The sequence below is a fragment of the Geotrypetes seraphini genome, chromosome 7 (assembly GCF_902459505.1).
Source record: "Geotrypetes seraphini chromosome 7, aGeoSer1.1, whole genome shotgun sequence".
Classification (NCBI taxonomy): domain Eukaryota; kingdom Metazoa; phylum Chordata; class Amphibia; order Gymnophiona; family Dermophiidae; genus Geotrypetes; species Geotrypetes seraphini.
The window spans coordinates 68,003,339-68,029,865 of record NC_047090.1 but is presented as its reverse complement, the minus strand read 5'-3'; the positions used below and the strand labels follow the sequence as shown (position 1 = coordinate 68,029,865).

The 26,527-nt window shown below is 41.4% G+C and overlaps 1 protein-coding gene across 2 annotated transcripts in view; it reads right to left on the bottom strand.

The window, feature by feature from the left end:
• Positions 1-26,527, bottom strand: part of RYR3 (ryanodine receptor 3) — a 693,107-nt gene that overhangs the window by 604,813 nt on the left and 61,767 nt on the right. For both annotated transcript variants that reach the window (XM_033952387.1, XM_033952388.1), the window contains exons 2-3: positions 16,668-16,787; positions 4,538-4,645 (exon numbers count right to left, since the gene is read on the bottom strand). In XM_033952387.1, the coding sequence (XP_033808278.1) occupies positions 4,538-4,645; positions 16,668-16,787 (228 nt within the window). The remainder of the gene's footprint in view (positions 1-4,537; positions 4,646-16,667; positions 16,788-26,527) is intronic.

Below are 26,527 nucleotides of genomic sequence, written 5' to 3'. Positions count from 1 at the left end.
ACAAATCCTACCGCCAGCTCAGAGCCTGCATTGGGGGGTTGGACGAGAGGATTTTTTTTTTTTTTTCAGTTTAAAATCTGCCAGTTTTGATATGTCTTGGAAGTGGAAGAAAACTCATGCAAGCCTGTAAGAGGCTGTACTGAGAAAGAAATGTGGGTGAATCCAAGTACACTTCTTCCTCCGTATTTGCGGTTTCAGCAATCAGTTTCGATTATTCATGGTTTTTAGCTTGCTGGCTCCTCCCCCCAAATTACATCAGCTTGCATAGAGAAATCGCTGATTCCAAGTGTTTACAGAGATAATCGCTGATTCCCAGCACTTTCTTCACCGTGTTTTGCCTCTCCTTCAAGAACAGGTCAGGTCTCCCATCATGTTATTCGCGGTTTCACTATATTCACGATGGTTTTTAATAGGAAACAGCAAATAACATATGAAAAGGTTATTTGCGGTTTTTCTGTATTTGCGGTTCTGTTAATCCCCTATCACAGCGAATACAGAGGGAGAAGTGTAGTCCCGAAAGTGAAAGCACACATTGGTACTTGTTTTCTGACGAGTGAAAAACTCTTTGAAAAGCTTATTTAAAGGTACAGAAGCCCTCTTGGATTTGATTACTTTAGAAGTCTTTATCAATACTGTATAGGTTCATTGTGTGGCAAGCAATAATTTATGTTGGGAAGAGGGGATTATATTGTAATAATTAAATCACTTTGGATGGTTTAATTGACAGTTTGCATATCATATTGTATTCTATATGAATGTTTTTCAAGTTCAATAAAAAGGATTTCACCAAAAAAATGCAGAACAGTGCTGATGTGTGCTTCACTTCATCGCTTGCCAGTGCATGATCACAAGAGCTGCACTAACCATGGAACTCTTGTGCATATGTACCAGGCACATTTCTCCCTCTTAACGATCAGTCTCACAGTGAGCATATAATTTGAATGTCATTAACTCTGAACATTGGAGGGCTACATTTCTGTGCTGTTCCTGCAGTATGGAGTGGGCTCTATCACTATAGCTCAGAGCTTTTAGCATCAGGGCTTCTGTGTCTAGTCCATATCCATTTGTTCTTTAAGTTCTCTATAAGGGGCATTAATGTATCTCTGGTGAGTCTGTGCTAGTGCTGCATTGCCGAAGGTTTTATCGTGGTGCTATTTGTCTGGTATCCTTTCTCTCCTGACCTCTCACTCTCCCTCTCCCTGTCTTGTATGAGTATTTGGGCCAGATTCACAAAACTCCCCTACCGATCCAATCCAGGTTCGATCCGGGTCCAGGGGGCTGATTCATGACACATCCTCATGCAAATGAGGACGATCAGAATCATGTCCCCAACTGACTGCACAGAACGCTCTCCATGGTCTGCACATGTGCTGGCCCTCTGTGCCCAGCAGAGCTGGAGAAAACTTTTTACTTCTTCCTTTACCTTCGTGAGCTTTTTTATTTATCTTCGCGAACCTGTGGTTTTAATCCACAGGTTAAAACCACGGGCTTGCACTGCGGGGAAGGGCAGGAGAAACGGGGCAGAGAGCAGAGAAGCAGGAGATCGGGGCAGAGAGCAGAAGGAGATCGGGGCAGAGAACAGGAGATCGGGACAGAGAGCAGGGTGGCCACAGCAGGAGAATGGGGGCAGAGAGCAGGGTTTTTATACAAGCGACTGGTCCTCGGCAGTCGCTTGTTTTTAGATAGGCCAGCCCAGTCGGTGTACCTGCATTTGTTTAGTGATTCGCATCCTTCCTACTTTGCATGCCATTTCCCCTCATTTGCATGCGCGGATCGGTTCTGATTGGAAGATGATCGGCCACGAGGTTAGTGAATCAGGTCGGAAAGTGGTCGGGAAATTAATTGAATTAATTGAAGACATTGAGAATATCACTCTACGGGGGGACGCTGTTCTGCTAGGGGACTTCAACATGCCTGATGTAGACTGGAACACACTCTCAGCGACATCTTGTGGTAGCGGGAGGATATTAACAGCCATGAAGGGAGTACGGCTCAAACAAATGGTACTAGAGCCCACTAGGGCCAAGGCCATCCTAGACCTCGTACTCACAAACGGGGAGAGTGTCTCGGAGGTCTCGGTGGGAGAAACACTAGCCACAAGTGACCATAACATGGTATGGTTCAACCTTAGGAAAGGCTTCCCTAAATCACAAACAAAAACGAGGGTACTCAATTTCCGAGGCACTGACTTCGCACGCATGGGAGATTTCGTCCATCAGACGCTGCAGGATCAAGAAGCAACTGATAATGTGGAAGCAATGTGATCAACCATGAAATTGACCCTACACGAGGCAACTAACCGCTACATAAAATTGGTAAATAAACAACAAAGGAACAAAAAACCCCAATGGTTCACTGATGAGGTTTCGCACCTCGTCAAGGAAAAAAAAAAAGAGCATTTCTTTCATACAAACGTACGGGGAAAGGAGAAGCTAACATTGATTACAGGACTAGGTCTGCAGCAGTCAAAACAGCAGTCAGAGAGGCCAAACTTGCAGTGGAAGAAACTCTAGCAAAGAACATTAAGAAAGGGGACAAATCCTTCTTCAGGTATATTAGTGACAGGAAAAAAAACACAAACGGGATAGTACGCCTTAGAACACCGGATGGGAACTATGTGGAAACTGATTCCAATAAAGCCAAACTACTGAACAAATACTTCTGCTCGGTCTTTACCTATGAGGCACCAGGGCACGGACCACATCTGGAAGCAATGTCAAGCAAGGAAGACCCATTTCAGAATTTTGAGTTCACACCAACTGACGTCTACAGCGAACTGTCAAGACTCAAGGTGTGCAAAGCCATGGGTCCAGACGAATTGCACCCGAGAGTGCTCAGAGAGCTGTGCAATGTCCTGGCGGAACCATTAGCCATGCTCTTCAATCTTTCCCTAAATACGGGGAGAGTCCCCCTGGACTGGAAAAAAGTTAACGTCGTTCCTCTGCACAAAAAGGGTTGCAGAGCAGAGGCTGCGAACTACAGGCCAGTGAGTCTCACATCGATAGTGTGTAAAATCATGGAAACACTAATTAAACGTAAATTAGACACGATCTTGGATGAAGGGAATCTAAGGGGATCCTAATCAGCATGGATTCACTGAGGGTAGGTCATGCCAATCCAATCTCATCAGCTTCTTTGATTGGGTAACAGGAAAGCTAGACTCGGGAGAGTCTCTGGACATAGTGAACTTGGATTTCAGCAAGGCTTTTGACAGCATGCCACACCGCAGGCTTCTAAACAAGATGAAATCGATGGGGTTGGGCGAAACAATAACTGCATGGGTCAATGATTGGCTTAGTGATAGACATCAGAAGGTGGTGGTCAACGGCACCCTCTCTGAAACATCGGAAGTGACCAGCGGAGTGCCGCAGGGCTCAGTCCTGGGTCCACTCCTTTTTAACATATTCATAAGGGACTTGACACGAGGGCAGCAGGGTAAGGTAACATTATTTGCCGATGATGCCAAACTATGCAACATAGTAAGTGAAGGCTGTTTGCAGGATAATATGACACAGGACCTTCTTGCGTTGGAAAACTGGTCCTCAACATGGCAGCTGGGTTTCAATGCTAAGAAATGTAAGGTCATGCACCTCGGTAGCGGAAATCCATGCAGAACTTACACCTTAAATGGAGAAACATTGGCTAAGACCTCAGCAGAACGAGATTTGGGAGTAATCATCAGTGCAGACATGAAGGCTGCCAAACAAGTAGAAAAGGCCTCATCTAAGGCAAGACAAATGATGGGATGTATCAATAGAAGTTTCGTCAGCCGGAAACCAGAAGTCATAATGCCACTGTACAGGACCATGGTGAGACCTCATCTGGAGTACTGTGTGCAATTCTGGAGGCCACATTACCGTAAAGACGTGCTTAGAGTCGAGTCGGTTCAGCGGATGGCCACTAGGATGATCTCGGGGCTCAAGGGTCTCTCATACGAAGAGAGACTGAACAGACTGCAGCTCTACACTCTAGAAGAACGCAGGGAGAGGGGGGACATGATTGAGACATTTAAATACATCACAGGACATGTCGAGGTGGAAGATGACATCCTTTTTCTCAAAGGATCCTTGGCCACAAGAGGGCATCCACTTAAACTTAGAGGGGGGAAATTTAGTAGTGACACCAGGAAGTATTTCTTCACGGAAAGAGTGGTGTATCACTGGAACAAGCTTCCGGTGCAGGTGGTCGAGGCCACCAGCGTACTTGACTTCAAGAATAAATGGGACATCTACGTGGGATCCCTACGAAGGTCGAGTTAAGAAACTGGGTCATTAGCATTCAGACTTATTGGGGTGGGTCAGTAGAGTGGGCAGACTTGATGGGCTATAGCCCTTTTCTGCCATCATCTTTCTATGTTTCTATGAAAATGATCAGTATCCTTAGTGAATCTAACCCTTTGTCTGCTATTACCCATTTCTTTCATGATCACTTTCAAACTTGCTCCAAGACCTTTTGGCAGAGACTGCTTATTTGGCAATAAGGGGGGGGGAGAAGCCCCGTTGAGCCAGTATAAAAGTGAAGCATTTGTAGTACTCACCCCTTCACTGGCATTTTGTGTGGTATTATTCAGCATTTCTTGGAGGGCTCTGACAGACAATGATTGTTCCAACACAAAATTACAGATGCACAGGTCTGGAGGGACATACTGTGGAAAGAAAGGAGAGTGATAAAATCATGAAAACTGTGAGACTCGAAAACCTCTGTCTTCTCTCGTTACAGTTTTGAAGCTACATAAAATGTATTTTTATTCTTTATATGCAACCTTTCTGTGATACAAAGTGATTTGTATATTGAATTCAGGCATTGTTCTCTTTCCCTAGAGGGCTCACAATCTAAGGAATCCTTTTACAAAGCAGCGCTATGGATTAGCGGCATGCGGCATGCGGAATGCAAAGAAGCTCATTCAATTCCCATGGACTTCTTTGCATTCAGCGCAAAACTTAGGGCTCCTTTGGTGGAATGAAAGTTTAAATGACTTACAACAAAGAAAAATGGGGAGACCCAATGGTCCACAGTGAAAACAATCCTCCGATGAAAACAAAAACAAAAAACTGTGGATATAGATGTTCTGGAGATAATTTATTATATATCGACATATAAAAACATGAAAATTCAATGAAAAAAGTACAATGATAAAAAATACAGTGATAAAAATCCAACCGGACCCTACACGGTCCGTGTTTCGGCGAACACGCCTTCCTCAGGGGTCCAATGGTTTGCAAACTCACATATAAAGAATTGGACTGAAAACAGTCTATTGTCTTTAAGCATCTGAGCAAAGAACACCGCAGACAAGCTGAAATAGCAAAAAAACAAACAAACCGCTATATAGAACATCTGTATCTACAGTTTAAATGACTTAAACAGGATCACAAAGAACTGCAGTGGGAACTGAACCAAGTTCCTCAGGTTCTGAGCCCACTGCAGTGATTATTAGACAGACCCTCTTTATTTTGCTTGAGAGATTTAGACAATAGGCTTTATAAAAATATGAAGCATTCTCATTTTCCAGTCACCATTGGCACTAGTTCTTAGTGATTATGAAACAGATCCATGTTTAAAAAAAAAAAAACCCCAACAAAACGAAAGAAAAAACAAGTCCCTGATAAAATCACAAACTTCTAATTGTACATATGATTAATAATAATTTATTTCTTATATACCGCCAAAGCCGTAGTAGTTCGAGGCGGTTTACAACAAAGAAGGACTGGACAATCAGCGAATATAGGTACAGTCAGAGAAAATAGGTACAACAAAGAAGGGCAGTACAGTCTACGTAAAGGTTCAGTCCATGAATGGAGGTATAACAAAGGGGTACAATCAGTGAATATAGAAAAGAGGACAGTGAGAGTAAGTTTATGGAATGGATCACACTCTTTTGGTCCACAACATTCACATCTTACCTACCTGAGGGGCCTTTTACTAAGCCATGTTAAGCACTAATGTGCTTAGTGTGGGGAAAAAGGCTTACCGCAAAACACATTAAAATATTTTGCAGTAATTTGCCTGTTGGCATGCGCTAATTGAACTTTTTTTCTAAATGTTTGGGGAATGAACATGTCTTGGGCAAGGAATAAGCATGGAAGCGTTAACCAGTTGGCTTGTTCACATTAGTGCACTCTAGTTAATGCAGAGTTAAAGCGGGAGTACTTAAAGGCAAATTCTATATAGTCCACCTAAAATTAAGCACTTTTATTTTTATTTGGGGGGACGATTATGATGTTGTCCAGAGGGGAGAGGGGGTATCTCTTTTGTTTGGTTTTATTCCCCGATTGAAAACACTGGAAGGGAGAGGGTTTTTTATTCTTTCTGTATTGTTACTGATTGATTATAAGTGCTTATTATGATTATTAACATATGTATGTATATTGTTTTGCACTTTTTGTTAGCTTTGAAAACTTAATAAAGATTAAAAAAAAAAAAAAAAAAGATTTTATGTATGTGATATGGAAACCACATAGTTGTATGCGGTATATAAATTTTTTAATAAATATATTGGCATGCCTAGCCAATGTAGGCACCTAAATCAATCATTTTAATTGGCGCTGATAATTGGCACTTAACACCTCATAATTGGACTTATTTGAAAGTTAGGTGCCTAACTCAAAAAACACGATGCTATAAAAAGTAGGTGCCTAGCACAAAGTGCTTACTTAACATTAGGCACAGTTAGGGGCGGATCGTGGGCATGTTTTCGAGTTAGGTGCCTGTTTTTGAATTAGGTGCTGATATTTAGGCAAAGAAAAAACCCTGGGATAAATTAGATGCGCCTAAAGTTAGGATGCCAGAACCATGTTTAATGTCGCACTAGTCAGCGCCGATATTTTAGGTGGACTTTATAGAATCAGGCCCTTAGTGCCTCCTAAATAGGAGGCAGTAAGAGCTCCTCCATTAACTTTTTCAGGTGACGTGTGCTAAATGTGAGCTATTCTTCTATCTTAATTTGGGTCCTTTGAGAATATACATCCAGGGTGGGTGGGAGAAGGGTGGGATTAAATTACTATATATTTGAGACATTGAAATGATGGGTAGATGGAGGGGGGAAAATGGTTGTTCATGTATATTTGTAAGACGAATATGCTTTTCTTGATATATTATATGCTGTTATATTTGTATTTTGCACTGTTAATATGTGGAAAATCAATAAAGAATTAAAAAAAAAAAAATACATGACCTGAACAAACATTCATTGAAAAATGCCTTCAAGCAGCCCATATTTGAACTACCAGCAGGACAGGCTTACACTGCAAAATCTTCCCTCCAACCCAACAATACCACACGCTAGCAAACACCTTACTCTAGTGTGAAGTTCATTCTAAACCTACAGGGACTCTTTTAACACTGTCTTGAGCATGTGAACGAAATGGTTGTCAGATCTGAAAAAAGTAACTGATATAAGAAGTAACAGTACTTAGCATTCAGAATATGAATTAAGGTCAGTAAGAGGATTTTTTTGGTCTGTACTCTACAGCGCTCTCTTTCTGGGTGGCTTGCTTGCTTTCATTCTTTGTTTTTATGTTCCTCTTAATCCAGCTGGTATAAATGTATGCATACAGGTCCATCCATTTTGGAACGTCGTCACTCCACAGAGCTTTTTTGGTTTTCTTTGGATTTTCTTCTCTGTGGATATTTCAGGGTCAATTCCTTTTGTTTTTTGCCATTCAGTCTGCCCAACAGTCACATTCATTTTTGAGGCAATGTTAAACCAACAATCCAGTAATTATTCATTTTACTTGCTATGTTCCAGTATAAGATGTTTTCTCCCCTCTCCCCTGAGATAGGCAAGACCTGTATTCAAACTATATGAATGTGGTAATAAAAAAATAAAAAAAAAGAAGTGCTTTCTTGCTCCTGATCCACATTGCTACACTCAGGACAAAGGCCGCAGAAGTCCGCCTGGCATCAGCCACAGTGCTCCACCACTGGAGTCACCATCCAAGCTAATTCCAGCCTATCTCATCCATTTTGCTACATAAGGGACTCAGACCATAGAGGTTTGTCTGGCATCGGCTTCATTGCCGGGGCTGTCATTTACGCACCACTCCTGCACGCTCCTGCTCATCATAATAAAGTTATAGCTCTAGTTCTGTAGAGCTCTTTTGATACTCTCCTCTTTTGATTCAGGGATCCTTTGTATTTATTCCATGTATTTTTGAACTCCTTCACTGTTTTTGCCTCTATCACCTCTCCAGGGAAAGCATTCCAGACATCCATCAACCTCTCCATGAAAAAGTACACTTCCACCTCCATATTTGCGGGGGTTAGGGGCAGAGCCGGCCCGCGAATATTAAAAAAACGCAAATAATATTCAGACCTGTTCTGCTCCTAACCCCCGCTTCCCCCGGCTATTTTAAGCCCTGAAAGCCCCCCCCCCCCCCCCTTTAAGCCTTATCTGGTGGTCTAGTGGGTTTTCAGGGCAGGAGCAATCTTCCCGCACTTCTGCCCCATGCAGATTGCTCACAGGAAATGGCTGCCTTGAGCTCCCGTAGTCTCTCAAGCCATTTCCTGTGAGTGATATGCACAGGGCAGGAGCGTGGGAAGATCGCTTCTGCCCCGAAAACCAGCTAGACCACCAAGTAAGGCTTAAAATAGCCTGAAAAATGAAAATGCATTTTTTTATTTAAAACCACGAATAAGTGAATCCGTAGATACGGAATTTGCGAATACGGAGGGGAAAGTTCTTTCTGAGTCTACCACCCCACAATCTCATTTTATGTCTTCTAGTATTACTATTTCTCCTTGACTCCAAGAGGCAATCCTATCCTTTCAAACTAAGAGAATTTGGTTCATTTCAACTTTTTCGTAAAAAATTTAAAAACATGGTTATTTTCTAAATTGTAAACTCATGTTCTTTTCTATATTTTCTTAATTGATATAAACTGAGTCAAGCTTTATTACATGAAAATGACCCGGTCTATAAACCTAAGGTTTAGTTTAGTCTAGTTTGACACAGCTCCATTCTCAATGCATGCAGGGATGAGGGAATTAGATTTGTTAGGAAATGAGCAACTTTCTGGAAAATGGGGAGCCTATTCTAAAAGGATGGACTTCACCGTAACCAGGATGGAACTCGGTGGCTGGTGCTAACATTTAAAAAGAAAATAGAGCAAGGATCCAGCAGCCAGTGAGAAAAAAACCTATTGCAGCTTGAAAAAAAGGAGCCTAAATTATCCATTCATACAGAGTGAGCTTGTATATATGGTCATAAAAAATGTAATCATGGAACAAAAAATAGAAAATGTGGAGGAAAAGCCTCAGTTCAAAAAGAAAGTCCCAGACAAGCCATTGACCTGCTCCTATTTCTTCGGCAGAAAAAAAAAAACCCTCCACTTATAAATGTTGCATATAAATCAAACTTTTTGAAAAAAAAAAAAAAATGACCATGAAAAAAGTGCTGCTCTTTTCAACTGACAAATATATATAGTCTCATAATTTAAACTCCACAGAGGTTCCAACACCACACTGCATTCCAACCATGGTCTTCTTAATCAAACGATGGCCATGTACTTATCTTCTAACGTACTGTGTGGTCATTCTCATTTCGTGCCCAACAGAGTTCCTGTTTCATGATGGTGTGACCAAAATAAGAGTTGTAACTTCATCATTTGGGCTTCGAGTGACATAGCCGTTTTGATCTCTACCCAAATCGATTTGTTAGCTCTTCTGGCAGTCCACGGCATTCTTAAAATCCTTCTCCAGCACCAAAGCTCAATTGAGTCAATCTTCTTTCTGTCTTGTTTCCGTAGTGTCCAGCTTTTGCATCCACAACTGACCACTGAGAAAATTAGTATGTTAACAAGTCTGATCTTTGTTTGGAGTGTTACCTCCTTGCCTTTGAATACTTTGTTGAGAATCTTCCTTGAAGAACGATCATGTGCTATTCTGCAGAGTATTTCCTCTCTGCTAGTTTCTTCTTTGTTTACAAAAAAGCCCAGGAGATTGAAATCCTTTACAACTTCTACTCTATCACTTTCAAGTTCAAAATTTTGATCATTTTTGTGTTCATGATCTTCGTCTAGTTTATGTTCAATTCTAATTCCATGTTATGGCTTTCGGCTTTGACTTGAAACATAGAACCATAATGGCAGATAAAGGCCAAATGGCCCATCAAGTGTGCCCATCCGCAGTAACCATTATCTCTTTCTCTCTCTGAGAGATCCCACGTGCCTATCCCAGGCCCTCTTTAATTCAGACACAGTATCTGTCTCCACTAACTCTATTGGGAGACTGTTCCATACATCTACCACCCTTTCTGTAAAATGTCCCCATATACCTTATGATGAAGCCCATGCACCATTTTAGTAGCCTTCCTCTTTTTGAAGGTGTAGCCTCCAGGATTGTATGCAATATTCTAAATAAGGTCTCACCAAAGTCTTATACAGGGGCATCAATACCTCCTTTTTTCTACTGGCCATACCTCTCCCTATGCAACCTAGCATACTTCAACCTTTCAACCTGTTTGGCCACCTTAAGATCATCACATACAATCACACCCAAGTCCCGTTCTTCTGTCATGCACATAAGTTCTTCACCCCCTAAACTGTACCGTTCTCTTGGGTTTTTGCAGCCCAAATGCATGACCTTGCATTTCTTAGCATTAAATTTTAGCTGCCAAATTTCAGACCATTCTTCAAGCTTCACCAGGTCATTCTTCATGTTATTCACACCATCCAGCATATCTACTCTATTGCAGATTTTGGTATCATCCGCAAAGAGGCAAATCTTACTCGACAACCCTTCAGCAATATCATTTAGAAAAATGTTAAAAAGAACCAGCCCAAGAACAGAACCTTGAGGAACACCACTGGTAACATCCTTTTCCTCAGAGTGATCTCCATTGATCACTACCCTCTGTTGCCTTCCCTCAATCATTTCTTGACCCAGCCCATAACTTTGAAATCCATCCCAAGGGGACTCTTTGTTTATTAGACATCTGTGTGGAACACTGTCAAAGGTTTTGCTAAAATCTAAATACACCACATCTAATGTACATCCTCTATCCAATTCTCTGGTCACCCAGTCAAAGAAATTGATCAGATTTGTCTGACAAGACCTGCCTCTAGTGAATCCATGTTGCCTCTGGTCCTGTAATCCACAGGATTCCAGTAACTTCACCATTCTCTCTTTTAAAAGTGTTTCCATTAATTTGCTTACCACATAAGTCAGGCTTACCGGTCTATAATTCTCTACGTCTTCCTTACTTCTACTTTTGTGGAGAGGGACCACATTTGCCCTTCTTCACTCCTCTGGTACCACTCTTGACTCTAGAGACTCATTGAAAAGGTCAGTCAGCGGAGTTACCACAACTTCCCTAAGTTTCTTCAGCACCCTTGAATGTACACCATCCGGCCCATTGCTTTGTCTACCTTTATTTTAGCTAGCTCTTCACAAACACAACCCTCTGAAAATCGATCAGGGTCTATTACTCCTCCGTCCCTATTCACGTTTGTCTTCTGCGGTTCCACTCCAGGCACTTCTCAGTAGATTCAGCATGTCTTTTTTGCTGCTGGTGATGAGCGTTGTATCATCTGTATAGCGTAGGTTGTTTATATTTCAGCCACTAATTTTGAAACCAACACTCTCATATTCCAAATGTGCTTTTCTGAAGATGGTTTCACTGTACAGGTTCAAAAGGTAAACTGACAAGATGCATCCTTGATGACATCATGTTTTAATGGAAACCAATCAGTGTTGCCATATTCAGTTCTCACTATAGCTTCTTGATGTTCATATAGGCTCTTTATCAGCTGAGTTATGTGTTTGGGTTTTCCCATTTGCGCTAGAGTTCTCCATAGTTTATTGTGATCCACACAATCAAAAGTTTTGCTGTAGTCGATGAAGCAAAGGTATAGGGGTTTTTGGTATTCTTTGCTCTTCTTCAATATACATCTAACATTGGCAATAATGTCTCTTCTTACTCAACCTTTTCTGAAACCAGCCTGAACTTTGGGTAATTCTTACTCAACGTATGATTGGAGCCTTCATTGTATTATTTTCAGCAATCTTTTGCTGGGGTGTGGAATTAATACAATCGTTCTGTAGTTGTTACAGTCCTTCGCATCACCTTTCTTCAGTATAGGTATGAACAATGATCTTCTCCAATCGGTTGCCCATGTTTTCTCCTTCCAAATCTGTTGGCACAGTCAAGTGAGGGCCATAATATAACCTTAAGAGGCTTTTATTAATTCAACTGGAATACCATTGATACCAGATGACTTGTTTTTCAATAAAACTTTAATTGGTGCTATGACTTCTTCTTTTAAAATATCTGGTTCTTTTTTGGCTCAGTTTCCAGTTCAATTTCCCCAATGTTAACCTCGTTGCCTTGTTTGTATAAATTTTCTGTATATTCTTTCCATCTCTTTTAAATGCTTTCTGGGTCATTCAATATAATTCCAGTCATGGTATATGGGCTTGACGTGCCTCTGAGAAGATGAAAGCTTTGCCGTCGGTAGTTTCACTACCAGCAGGGCCTCCCAAGGCAGATAGGTTTCAGCGGAGATGTCACACTAACGATGTACCACCCATCTGGGCTGCAGCAGGTGAGCAGTGTTCAAGGCGAAGGATCACGTTTGATGCGACAACATTGAATTTATACTGTGCAGACGAAAAGCCCGGCAATCTACTTCTGTATTCTGCCAAGAAAATTTGATGATGATGAGATATAAAGAATCGACATACAGTGCTGGAAGATGGGCCCCCTAGGTCAGAAAGTACTCACCATACTACTAGGAAAGAGCTTACCATCTCCCGGGGTATGTATAGTGTTTATGATGCTGATGGATCAAAGCCGCCAGGATGTCCTAATGCTGAAATTGCTAGACAGAAAAGGGAGATTAAAAGCTGTAAAGATATTCTCAGCATAGGAACATGGAACATATGAAGCATGAATCAAGAAAAACTGGAAGTTGTTAAAGATCAAATGGAAAAAAACAAAATTGATTTGCTAGGTATCAGTGAGCTCAAATGGACAGGACAGGGTCATTTTCAATCAAATGAAGATTGCATCTGCTACTCTGGTCATGAAACACATAGGAAAAATGGTGTGGCATTCATCCTCAATAATAAGCTTTTAAAGATGGTACTAAAGTACAATGTTATCAGTGATAGAATCATGTCAATCCGTCTGCAGGAGAAGCAATCAATTTCATCTTGATCCAAGTATATGTTCCAATGGCAGACACAGAAGATAAGGATGTAGAATTGTTATACGAACAACTTCAAAATGTAATAGATCAAATGCCGAAACAAGATCTACTGATCATTATGGGGGACTTCAATGCAAAAGTAGGAAGTACATCTGAAGATGTAGTGGTAGGAAAGCACGGCATGGGAGAAAGAAATGAAGCTGGTGATAACTTAGTACAGTTTTGCAAAACAAATCAATTGTCAATCATGAATACGCATTTCTAACACCACAAATGTTGCCAGTATACATGGACCTCTCCAAATAGCATGTATCAAAATCAAATTGACTACATCTGCATAGGACAGAGATGGAAATCTGCAGTTTTGACTGCAAGGACTAAACCAGGAGCTGATTATGAAAGCAACCACAAGCTTTTGACATGCAAGATCAAGGTATAAGAACATAAAAACAAAATATGACATTGAAATCATTCCATCAGACTATTGGATAAAACTAAACAACAGGTTTGCCTTGCTTGATACAGGAGCACGAAGCATTATGGAATGACATCAAAACTGAAATTAGTGATGAAGCTAAAAAAAACAAACACTCCAGAAGAAAAAGAAAGCCAAGAAATCACGTTGGATCTCAGAAGAAACCAGAAAAATAGCAGAAGAAAGAAGACAAGCAAAACTATCTGGTGATAGAGAAAAAGTATCACACATGAGCCAAGTGTTTCAAAGTCAAGTTCAGCAAGACAAAGATATGTGTCAGAAAATTGAATCAGAATGTGTAAATGTAAAAACCAGATTAGCGTATCAGGAGATTAAGAGATAGTAGTAGAAATTCCAACCATGACTAGGGATGCTTAAAGACGCCAATGGAATGATAGTGTTAGTAGGGAAATTATATTACAGTGAAATTAAGTTTGTTAGAAAATAATTCGAGAAATGTATTGCTCTTGATTGTAATTTTTCAGAGTAAATAGTCCTCACATTCAGTAACATCAATGTGCTTTTTTTTTATTCTGGATTTTGCATGAGACTGGTAAATGTCTGCATTGTAGACCAATGTCTGGACTCCTTTACCCTAATTTGGTAAGAATCTATATCATGCTTGTCTTTAATCAGATTTATAACTCAATACAAAATGGAAAACATCTCAGTGCAGTGCATCTGATTGGGTAAGCATACAAAGCTCCTGACCATAGGATATTTAACATCTGCCTTGACTTGGGAACTTTAACAAAGACTTTTCAACAAGTCTGGCACATTTAAATGACTCTCACAGTTGGCAGCCTATGCTTTCAGTTCCGACCATAAACTCTGACAATCCCCAGTAGGCTTCTTTTGTTCACATTAACACAACCAAACTTTAGCTTTTGGTTTTGGCTTCGGCCATAACCAGGTGATAAGCTTCAGCTGCAATTTCGGTTTTGGACAAAAGTGTTCAGAACGTTTTGATAGTAATTTCAGTTTTGGCTGGCCTCTAGTTGATGAAAATCCATTTGAAAAGGGTGAAATGAATTAGTGTCATCCAGGAATTTAGTCAGTTGGTTTGCAATCACTTTCTTCATGATTTTCAACAAATAAGGTAAATTGGCTATCAGTCAGTAATTAGATGCTTCAGTGAGGTTTTTCTTGGGGTCTTTGAGTCTGGAACAAATGTATACCAATTTCCACACATTAAGAATGATACCTTGTTCGCTTTCTTTATCAGAAATATTTTTACTCTCTCCATCGTGCACATGCATGTGGGAGGTCCTAATGAGCACTGTATTATTTGCAGGGCCTGGTCCATGTGCACATGGCACTGGCCTCCATACCTTATAGCTGCCCTAAGCCATGTACATGAGGCCCAGAATGGCACTTAGATAGCAGATCTTGACTTTTTTAAAAAAAGTATTAGTATTTATAAGATTTTCAATTTTACATACAAGCATTGCTTATTGCTACTTGCTAAAGATCTAGAAATTACTTACAATATAACATAGAAAGGAAACAATTAACTAACTCTTATTTAGTCCACATAAATGAGGATCAAGAAAAGAAATAAGCTTCCAATCAGAAATAACAAAAATTAACTTAAGGTCACGGCATTAGATTCCCATACTACAGCCAAAAGTTGTTTAGGCTCAAAGAAAAGAAAATTCTTATCTTGATAAGATATATAACACTTTGCAGGAAATTTAACAAGAAATGTAGCCCCCAGAGCCAGAATTCTTGGCCTCAAGGACAAGAACTCTTTTCTACGTCTCTGGGTTTTCTGAGCGAAATCTGAAAAAACACGAACATTTGAGACTAAGAACTTATCATTTATATGACGAAAATACAAGCGGAGGATAAATTCCCTATCACTCTCCAAGGCTAGAGTTAACAGCATAATAGTTCTATGAGTGACAACCTCAAGGGAATTCTCCAGAAATGAAGACAAATTCATGTCTACTGCTCTATCTACTGGAATTTCTGTAGGAAAAGATTCCCCTTGTGGTGGTGTCTTTATATTCAAATAATAAGCTCTAACAATTGGAGGTAAATTTTCTGATGCAGATCTTGACTTTTATCGCTGCCACCAGCGGCTGGATAGAAGACATTGGACATCTAGCAGTGAACCTATATGGCTACTGGATGTCTAGCAGTGCACGTGTATAGCTGTTACTGAACCCATCTTTCATGGCCAGGGGCCTTCACAGCCACTGTTTACTGCACATGAATGGCCAGCCACAGATGTGCTTTCATATTTGATCCCACCTTCAATATGTTACTCTCTTTACGAGCCATCAGAATCTGCACGCCTACCATAGCAGTATTTTGTGATTATCCACATGTATCTCCTATGAATTTTTCAATGTTTTCAATGTTTTTCTCAGTGAACAATGATATGTCTATTTTATTTTGCACTTACACAAGCAGCCCTGATCTTGTAAAATAAGTCCTATTTGCTATACATTTTTGCTAACGTGACCCATCTAAAATGGTCCTGAATACATGTGTTACTTGAAATGCCATGGCAAGTATTTAATTAAAGATGAATTAATTGGCCCATGAATTATAAAACAAACACATGCACATAAATAAATCCAGGGAATGTATGCATGCCAGAGGGCAAGCATTAATATATGCACCTAAATTCACTGGGGTAGTTTACAAAATGCAAGTAAGCAGATATTTTTAATTTTGGACATTCACCAGTAGTTATACAGGAAAAAATATACCTGGACCTTTTATGCATCTATGCATTTATAAAATTCCCTCTTAAAATGATGGTGTAATTAGTAGTCAAAGAGAGAGCTGGCTGCCAGCCTTTAGTGCATGCTGCAAAAATGTGCATTATATAATTTTACTGTATGATATTGTGAAATATCAGGCAGTACACAAAAATGAAAATAAAATCCTATTCCAAAATGAAGAAAATCCCTGCGCTCTTCTAATGAAAGTTGTATTGAAGATGAATTAATAAGGTATTGGAACCCAAAAGCAGTTTTCCAAACTGCAGGTGCTGAAGGGTTTTCTCAGAATGGGAAAGTGAGATCCTGTACCTTAGCCTCTGAGGTTGATTCCAAGAAGCAGAGACGATTGCCAAGACCCTCTGCTGTCAGGCAGAACTTGCGCTGTTGCTTTTGAATTGTGGCCACAGTTTGTAGTACAACTTCATCATCCTGTGAGAAAGCAAAGGAATTAAATTAAACAATAAATACATCTTGGGAAACAATCTTTACCAAATATATGTTTGTAGGGTGTAATGAAAGTCAAACTGTTGCAAAGTCAATGGGTACTATATTGTTATGTACTCAAAAGTACGGGATGTATGTGAGTTTCCTTTGAAATCTGCCCTGGTTGCAAAATATTCTTCCCCAATTCCTTATCTCAGTTTCTCTGCCCTCACTTCCATCCTCTTATCCCCCCATAAATCCTTCTAGTCATCTCACTCTCTCTCAGATACTTTCTTATCATACCTCCTCCACTTAAATTCCCTAAGTCACCTTCTCCCTTCCCTTCATTCACCCTCCATGCAGGGGCAGGAAAAGAACAATGGCAGCAATAACACAATAGCTTAAGCTGCCTCTATCTTCTACTGCCTGAGTGTCCTTATGTAAACCCTCTAGTGGTGGAGCAAGATTTTATACTTTAAAAATGTTATTAAAATATGTCACAGTGGTTTCCCCAAATCATCTCAATGCCAACCCAGGGAATTTAATATTAAAAATATAGTTTTATTATTTTGTTAATTATTAGATGTTAAATAATCATCAGTTTAATTTCAAAACTTGCAAGTGACAAATTAACTTGTACTTTCCAATTAGAGAGTAGCAAGATAAACATCTTTGTCACCAAGAACATCAAAAACATTTTCAGATAAGTATAAGTGCTAGCCACATAAATAAAAAGGCCACTAACAGTGGGCGACATCAAAGCCCATAATATAAAGTTTGAAAAGCCATCGGCCGTGAAGTACGCCACCTGCATACTTCATGGCCGATGGCTTTTCAAACCGCCCCCCCACCACCACCACCACCGCCGCCATCGTTGGTAAGTTGTTTTGTTTTTGTTTTTTTAAAACATGGTAGTCCAGTGGTATCCCTACCTCGCACTCGCGGCTGCCAGAGGGAGCTGTGTTGTTAAGGCCTGGCTTCTTCAGGCAGCAGCAGCATTTAAAATTCGCTGCTGTTGCCGACTTCAGGCCTTACTCTCTGGCGGGTCCTGCCTACTTCCTGTTTTCATGAAGACAGGACCGGCCAGAGAGGAAGACCTGAAGCCTGACAACAGCAATGAATTATGAATGCTGCTGCTGCTGCCCGATGAAGTTCAAGGAGGAAAGGGAGCAGAGGGGGAGAGAATGGCTTAGAGGGAAGAAGCCATGCCAGGGCATGCAGGGAAGGAGGAAGGTATGCCACACCAAGTGAAAAGGAAGGGGGAAGGGGGAAAGGAAGGAGGAGATGCCATATGGAACAGAGAGAGACAGAAGGTGGACACTGGATGGAAAGAGAACAGAGGGCAGTGAATGGAAGGGGAAAAACAAGAGGGTGAACAGTAGATAAAAGGGGTGAGAGAGGGAGACAGACACTGAATGGAAGTGTGGGGGAGAGGAGTGACAGCCACTGAATGGAAGTCTGAGGGACAGGGGGAGCAGACATTGGAAAGAAGTGGGGAAAGAAAGAAAGACAGATAATGGGAGGGAGGGAGACAGAAAGGAAAGAAAAAAGAGACAGGGGCAAGGGGAAAGACAGAAAGAAAGAAAGACAGCGGCAGAGAGAGACAGAAATAAAGACAGACAAACATATATTCTAGCACCCATTAATGTAACGGGCTTAAAGACTAGTAGTAAATATTCCTCATGTGCGACACCGCTATGAGGTGAGGTGGCTTGACAACACCATAAGTCACTGGGAGATAAGGGAAGTTTGGGATAAGGGAGCTAGTGTTGAGACCGAATAGCTCTTTGAGGGAAATCAAAATGGTTAAGTGTGAAGTTTGCTGATGTTTACAAAAGTTTTGAAAATTAATGTTTGGAAATAATATGAAATAAAGCTGCGGACAATATTTGCCCAATTGAGAATGTCCTGGTTATTATTGGAAATGGGTGATGTACTTCAGAATGGCTGATGTATGAGTCCCAATGTTATGTGCTTAGAACTATTTGGATAAATTCATTTTGTGAAATACTAGAATTCTTAAAGGTTTTTTTTTCTCTTTCAGGTTCCACACCTCTGACACCTTGAGGATTCTGTATCAGGTACTCTCAAGAATCACAGTCACTTAGCTGTTTTTCCTCTTCCAAGTGCTCTCTTGGATGTTGGGTACCTTTGCTTTCGGTGATCCAGGTAAATATTCCACTCAGGTAACATCCGCAACTGCCTCCCTAATTTTAATTTTTTTTTTATTTATATGCTTTTATATTTTCATCAAGCATAACAATCTTGACAAAGGATCAGAATATTCACAAATAAGAAATAAAAAATTTAACATATACATACACATAAGTGTATGTTAGAAATACAATCAGTTATTTAGTCCACAAATAATGGATTCAAGAAAAGAAAAAAAAATACATTCCAATATAATAAGAAAATTATTCTAATTTAGAGTAATGGCAATGGTTATCCACCCTACAGCCGATAGTCAGGTCATTTATCAATGGACTAAACCAGCCCTTCGTTTGGTCCTAAAAAATCTATTAACTGTTTAGGCTCAAAAAAAAAAAATTATTTTGATAGGAAATAAAATATTTTGCTGGAAACTTTAACAAAAAAGTAGCTCCAAATGCTAGGGTTCTAGGCCGCAATGCCAAGAACTCCTTTCTATGGCTCTGGGCTTTTTGTGCTAAGTCTGGAAAAATTCTAACATTTGAGCCCAAAAATTTGTCATTTAAATGGCAGAAATATAAACGTAAAACATATTCCCTATCACTTTCCAAGGCTAAAGTTAGCAAAAGAGTGGTTCTATCTGTAATCACCTCAAGAGAACTCTCCAAAAATAAAGACAAATCAACATTGTCCTTAGATGTTTCCTTAGGGGTCGACTCCCCTTGAGGTCTCTTTATATCCAGGTAATAAGCCCTAACAATTGGAGGTAAATTTTCCAAAGGGATGGCTAGGACTTCTCAAAAATATTTTCTCGCTATCTCCACTGGGGATATGACTGGGCATTTGGGAAAATTCAAAAGTCTTAAATTATTTTTCCTAAGTGAGTTTTCAAAATTCTCCAACTTGTGGGAAATAAATGATCTTTCCTTTACCAATTCCAACTGGACAGTCTTTACTTCTTTTCAAATTTTCTTCCTGTTTCTCCAATTTTTCACTTAATTTAGATAGTTGCAGACCTTGCTGTTATACTTTGGAATAGATAGTTCCATAATCATTTTTAATAGTTGAAAGACTCAATTTTAGGCTGGCGTCCATTATAGATATGGCCTGCCACAGTGCTTCCATATCAATCTTTCCTGGTCTTTTCAACTCCCCAAAATCAATGTTGTTCCCATTAGAAGTTTCTCTCACCTCTACTTCACTGGTAGTAGGGGTTAGTTTAACTTCCAAGCCAACACCTTCCTGCTGAGTTTCCAGCATTGGCATCCCTCCTCTGCTGGAGTCCAGATTCCCCTCGTCAGGCTGTTGGGCTCCCACAGCTCCCTGCACCACCAAACTTCCTGGCTGGGGAGGAGTTGACCTTTGCTCCGGACTCAGAATCATCCGAGCTACTCCAGCGCCGGGGTCTCCCAACAACTCCGGGCTCACCTCCAAGATAGAGTGTGTCTCCATAGCTGAACGGGCAAAGGCAGCCAAAATCATCTGCTGACTTGTCATCTGCGGGGCACCAGACGCCGGAGGGTTAGGGCGAACTGTCCCCTTTCTTTTCCCCATTACGGGTCAAAATCTGCTGCGGTAAGTAAAAAAAAGTCAGCGACTCGCTGCCTCCCGTTCAAGCGTCCATCCTCGACGCCATCTTGAATCCCACTATCTAGAACCCCTAACTTTAAATAAATGAAAAGACTAAAGATGCCGTTTCCCTCTTTCCTATACACCACTTCTGTTTGATATTACTTTGATTTTATTCTGGCTAGCCCTTGTAAATAAACAGATAATTTTTTTCTTTTCTCCTAGCTAGCACTCCCACAAAAAAAACCTCAGATTGTGCTTATTCACACTTACACACATTCTCACATATCTGACAAATGCTCCATTTTACACCAGAGACAAAAATAAACTCCAAAGAACCTGCCAAAGAAACTTAACAAGATACCAGAAAAGGAGAGGCAGTAAAGATCAATCGGTCCTCGAAGTGACTGCTCACTGATCAAACACTTGTGAACACACAAGCGGTGAAACTCCAAAGCGTCATTAATATAATATAATTTAATTTAGTGAAGGAGTATCCTCAGTGTGATAAAGCAGCGAAGGGAGCAATACTCCTACGCTCACATCATGAGACAAGGACAACCATTCCCTGCCCCCACACCATCATGGGGTACTTCCAAGGTGTGTGATATAAATCAATAAGTGCAAAAAGTGCAAAAAATAAAGCACAAAGTAACAAACACAAGTGAGGTCAATCAACAGTCTCTTAGAGAACCTCCCCCAGAAAACTCCCACAAGAATCAAAAACGCCGACTTAGCTGGAGATAGGTGGTGAAACGGTCTCCCAAAAGCAAGAAGATCCGCAGGAAAACAAGGTCAACCAGGCATGGTTTTGGGAACAAAAACTCCCTTCGTCAGGAACCAGAATAACTAAACTCTGAAGACCATCGAGCCGGCTGGGGAACAAAGAGACTGTTGATTGTGTGGGGACAGGGGTTGGTCCATAGGAAGGCTACTAAAATGGTACTGGGAAAGATGGTAGAGGCGCTGATAAAAGACCGCATCCTTGATCACCCAGACAGACACAATCTGATGAGGACCAGCCAGCACGGCTTCAGCAAAGGAAGATCTTGCTTGACGAACTTGCTGCACTTCTTCAAGGGAGTAAACAGGCAGATAAACAAGGGTGACCCGGTCGACATTGTATATCTGAAATGGATTTTCAGAAGGCGTTCAACAAGGTCCCGCATGAACGATTACTTCGAAAAATTGCGAGCCATGGAATCAAGGGTGAAATACTCATGTGGATTAAAAACTGGTTGGCGGATAGGAAACAGAGAGTGGGGGTAAATGGACAATACTCGGACTGGAAAAGCATCACGAGTGGAGTCCTTCAGGGTTCAATGCTTGAACCTGTGCTCTTCAACATATTTATAAATGACCTGGAAATTCGTACGACGAGCGAGGTGATTAAATTTGCAGACGATAGACAGTTATTCAGAGTAGTGAGTAGACTGCTGGGCACGATGGACCAGCAGTGGCAATTCTTATGTTCATGTCTGAAAAGAATACACACTCTTTTAACAACATTGCTCACACGGCGGCCCTTAGGTTAAAGACTAGTGCCCTGAGTCTAGCTTTACCTGCGTATGTTCAGGTTCAGCAGGAACTTGCCTAACTTTGTTTTGAATCCCTGGAGGGTGTATTCCCCTATAACAGCCTCCGGAAGAGTGTTCTAGTTTTCTACCACTTTCTGGATGAAGAAGAACTTCCTTAAGTTTGTATGGAATCTATCCCCTTTTAACTTTAGAGAGTGCCCTCTCATTCTCTTTACCTTTTTCTTACTGACATGCATCACCTTACACTTATCCACGTTAAGCCATATTTGCCATGTCGCAGCCCATTTCTCATCGAGCATGTTTATGTCACATTGCAGGTCTTCGTAATCCTTCTGCGTCCTCACTACTCTGAATAACTTTGTATCAGCTGCAAATTTAATCACCTCTCTCATCGTACCAATTTCCAGGTTGTTTATTAATATGTTGAAGAGCACGGGTCAAAGCACCGAACCCTACGGCACTCCACTCATGACGCTTTTCCAGTCTGAGTATTGTCCATTTACCCCCACTCTCTGTTTCCTATCCGCCAACCAGTTTTTAATCCACGTGAGTATTTCACCCTCAATTCCATGGCTTGCAATTTTTCGAAGTAGTCGTTCATGCAGGATCTTGTTGAACTCCTGAAAATCCAGATATATATTGTCATCCGGGTCACCCTTGTCTATCTGCCTGTTTATGCCCTCGAAGAAGTGCAGTAAGTTCATCAAGCAAGCATACATATATGAACCATTGGCAAGGGCCATTAGTTTACATTTTTTCTGAGAATCTATGCCCTCTATCAAAAGAGTGTGTGCTATTAATGACAAAATAATCTGAAATGTTGTAGTTTTCCTGTCATTTGAAAATAACTTGAAATGACCTGGGGAATGTCATTGACATCTTGTTTCAAACAAATTACATCCCTATTTAGAATTAATTTATTTTTTCCAACTTAGCTAAAGGCAAGTTACAATCAGACACCCAAGTTATTTTCCTGCCAAAGTGACCTTACGAACTTAAACTATATGTGAGATGGTGGAAGGAGAAGTGACTTTCCCAAGATCACAAAGGAGCATCAGTACGAGAAGTAGGATTTGAACCTGGCTTTCCTGGCTCTTAACTTGCTGATCTAAGCACTCGTACTCCTGCTCATGTGGTGCTGTTACTGAAACTAGAATCAGAAATATAGAGGAAGGAATGCAAATAACACAAGTTAGTGGGATTTACATAAAGAAAAATTTCATTTCTTCCCAGTCCAGTGAATCGATCTCCGCTCCCTCTGAACGTCAGAGTCTGAAGTGATAAAATGATAGCATATTCCTTCTGCATTAGGGACAAGATATCTGCTAGAAATTCTAGACCGCTCACAGCAAATCAATCCTTTAGATGACAGAAGAGATATCTCTTGAAAATTCATCCTGCAGCACTTGACAAATTTCTTCAAGTTCTATTAATACTGCTGGGGTTTCCACTGTCAGCTGTGGTTCTTTGCTAGGCTATATCTAGATCTGAAATCTGAAACATCATTGGTATTTTATAGCACTTTACTGATGAGTCATGCTACAGGGATAACTGCAAAAAACAGGAAAGCAGAATTTGAGCCATGGCTGAGCTCCCTGATATTAAATAACATTTACGTCATTTAATATTACCTATCTCGGATAAGACAAGGACAAGGACAATTTGTGTCTTCAAAATGAAAAAATAATTTTAAAAAACAGCTTAAGGTAGAGCATACTAGCTCTATTGCAGGATCTGTTTATGATATTCAATCTACGGTCTTCCCCCCCTCTCCCCTCCCCCTCTTCATCTGTCCCATGATGCTTCAGTTCTTTCATTATTCCTATTTATCAGACCCCCACACCCTCTACCTCTTCAACAATTTTTTTTTAACAGGCATATAGGGCTCCTTTTACAAAGGAGCGCTAGCATTTTTAGCGCACGTACCGGATTAGCGTGCGCTATAGCGCGCGCTACCCAAAAAACTACCGCCTGCTCAAGAGGAGGTGTAGTGGCTAGCGCACGTGGCATTTTAGCGTGCGCTAAAACCGCTAGCGCACCTTTGTAAAAGGAGCCCATAATTCAGGTTTGAAAAAAAAAACAAAACATACAATCAGCATTAGGCAGTGAAAGAATTTCCTTGAGGTATTGGCAAAATACAATTTTTGGAGAATGTAAATAAAGAAACAGAAAATTAATTATATGAATATTCCTAGACCTCTATGAATTTTCCAAGCCTCACATTTCTTATGCAAGGCAAAACTATCATTAATAACCAAAAGCCCTGTAGCATGTGGCGTACCACCTTTGGGCTGCAGAGACTTTAAATGTTTGTCCATACAAATCAGTCTGGAATCAACATCTTGACATTTTAGAAATACCTGATAAGTGAGCAGCATCATTTTTGTAATGGAAGTACAAATATACGTAGACATTCTACAATAATGTGCAGAGGCTGTGACATATTTTACAATAGCAGAGCTGTACACAGAAGCATGCTCATATTACAAAATTGACCTTATTCAACCTCCCCCCCCCCCCCCAACAAAGATGTCCAAAAGTCATCATAACCTTAGAGCAGTGTTTTTCAACCGCTGTTCCGCGGCACACTAGTGTGCCGCGAGATGTTGCCTGGTGTGCCGCAGGGCCGCCGGGCCCGGAGCTTACAGGGGGCCCGAGGCAGGGGCGCCAGTAGCTCGCCAAGGCAAAGTGAGTCGATCACCCAGGACTCACTTTGTCTTGGCGATCTAATCCACAGTTCTTCAACCGCCGGTCCGCAGGAAATTTTTGCCGGTCCGCGCAGGACCGGCAAGATTGACTCATTTGAACTTCCTGCCGGTCCGCGCAGGACCGGCAAGATCAGCATCGGAAGCGTGCGCTGGGCCGGAGAGATCTTGGGGAGCCTCCGACAGTGGCTTTCTCCCCTCTCTGCAGCTCTCCTTTACTTCCCAGCGCAGCGATTCACGAAGGCAGCCTCGGGGCTTTTGCTGAGTCGCGGCTGCCTCTGATGATGCAACTTCCTCTTTCCTCAGAGGCGGCGCGACCCAACAAAGGACCCGAGGCTGCCTTCGTGAATCGCTGCGCTGGGAAGTAAGAAGAGCTGCTGGGAGGGGAGAAAACCACTATCAGTCTGGGAAGCTGCTGGGCAGGGGAAAAAAGGGACAGCTGCTACTGGAGAGGGAGAAGGAGAAGGAGAGATGCATCTGGGAGGGGAGGAGGGAAAGGAATCTGGGAAGCTGCTGGGCCAGGAAAAAAAAGGACAGCTGCTACTGGAGAGGGAGAAGAAGGAGAGATGCTTCTGGGAGGGGAGGAGGGAAAGGAATCTGGGAAGCTGCTGGGCCAGGAAAAAAAAGGGACAGCTGCTACTGGAGAGGGAGAAGGAGAAGGAGAGATGCATCTGGGAGGGGAGGAGGGAAAGGAATCTGGGAAGCTGCTGGGCCAGGAAAAAAAAGGACAGCTGCTACTGGAGAGGGAGACGGAGAGATGCTGCTGGGAGGGGAGGAAGGGAAGAGAGTTACTGCTGGACAGGAGGCTGGGAGAAAGAAAGAAAGGGGGCAGGCAGGGAAACAGAAGGAAAGAAGAGAAACAGAAAAAAAGAAAGAAAGGTCAGGGAGAGAGGAAGAAAAAGTTGGGGGAGGGAATGAGGTGTGGAGGAGAGAAAGCATACAGGCTGATAGAAGGGAAGAAAGATTGGATGCACAGTCAGAAGAAGAAAGTGCAACCAGAAATCACCAGCCTGGCTGGGCGGAACTTCCTCTCCGATTGCAGAATTGACGTCAGGGAGAGCATGCGTCGGCTTTGGGGCCTGTTATCCATTGGTGGGTCCTGTTCCCCGATGGCAGTGGCAGTGGCTTGGGGAACGGCAGGGAGAAAGAAAGAAAGGGGGCAGGCAGGGAAACAGAAGGAAAGAAGAGAAACAGAAAAAAAGAAAGAAAGGTCAGGGAGAGAGGAAGAAAAAGTTGGGGGAAGGAATGAGGTGTGGAGGAGAGAAAGCATACAGGCTGATAGAAGGGAAGAAAGATTGGATGCACAGTCAGAAGAAGAAAGTGCAACCAGAAATCACCAGACAAGGTAGGAAAAATGATTTTATTTTAAATTTAGCAAAGTGGAGGCAGTATTACCACAGTTTTCAAAGGAATTTGCCCAAATAACTTAATAGTTAACTGGGTAAATTCCCAGAGATGAAAACTTCCCTTCACTTACTATGCACAGTTCTGAATTTATATCTGCTGTCTATATTTTACAATATGGTCACCTATTACTAAACCGCAATAGTGGTTTTTAGCACAGGGAGCCTATGAGCGTCAAGAGCAGTGCTGGGCATTCAGCGCAGCTCCCTGCGCTAAAAACTGCTATTGTGGTTTAATAAAAAGGATGGAGGGTATATTTGTCTATTTTTGTATGCTATAAAAACCAAATACAGAGAGAGACTGAGAGCTGTTGACGAAGAGGTACGTGTGTGTCTTTCTTCCATTCCAGCCAGAATATCAGCTTTGTGTTCAGCCAAAC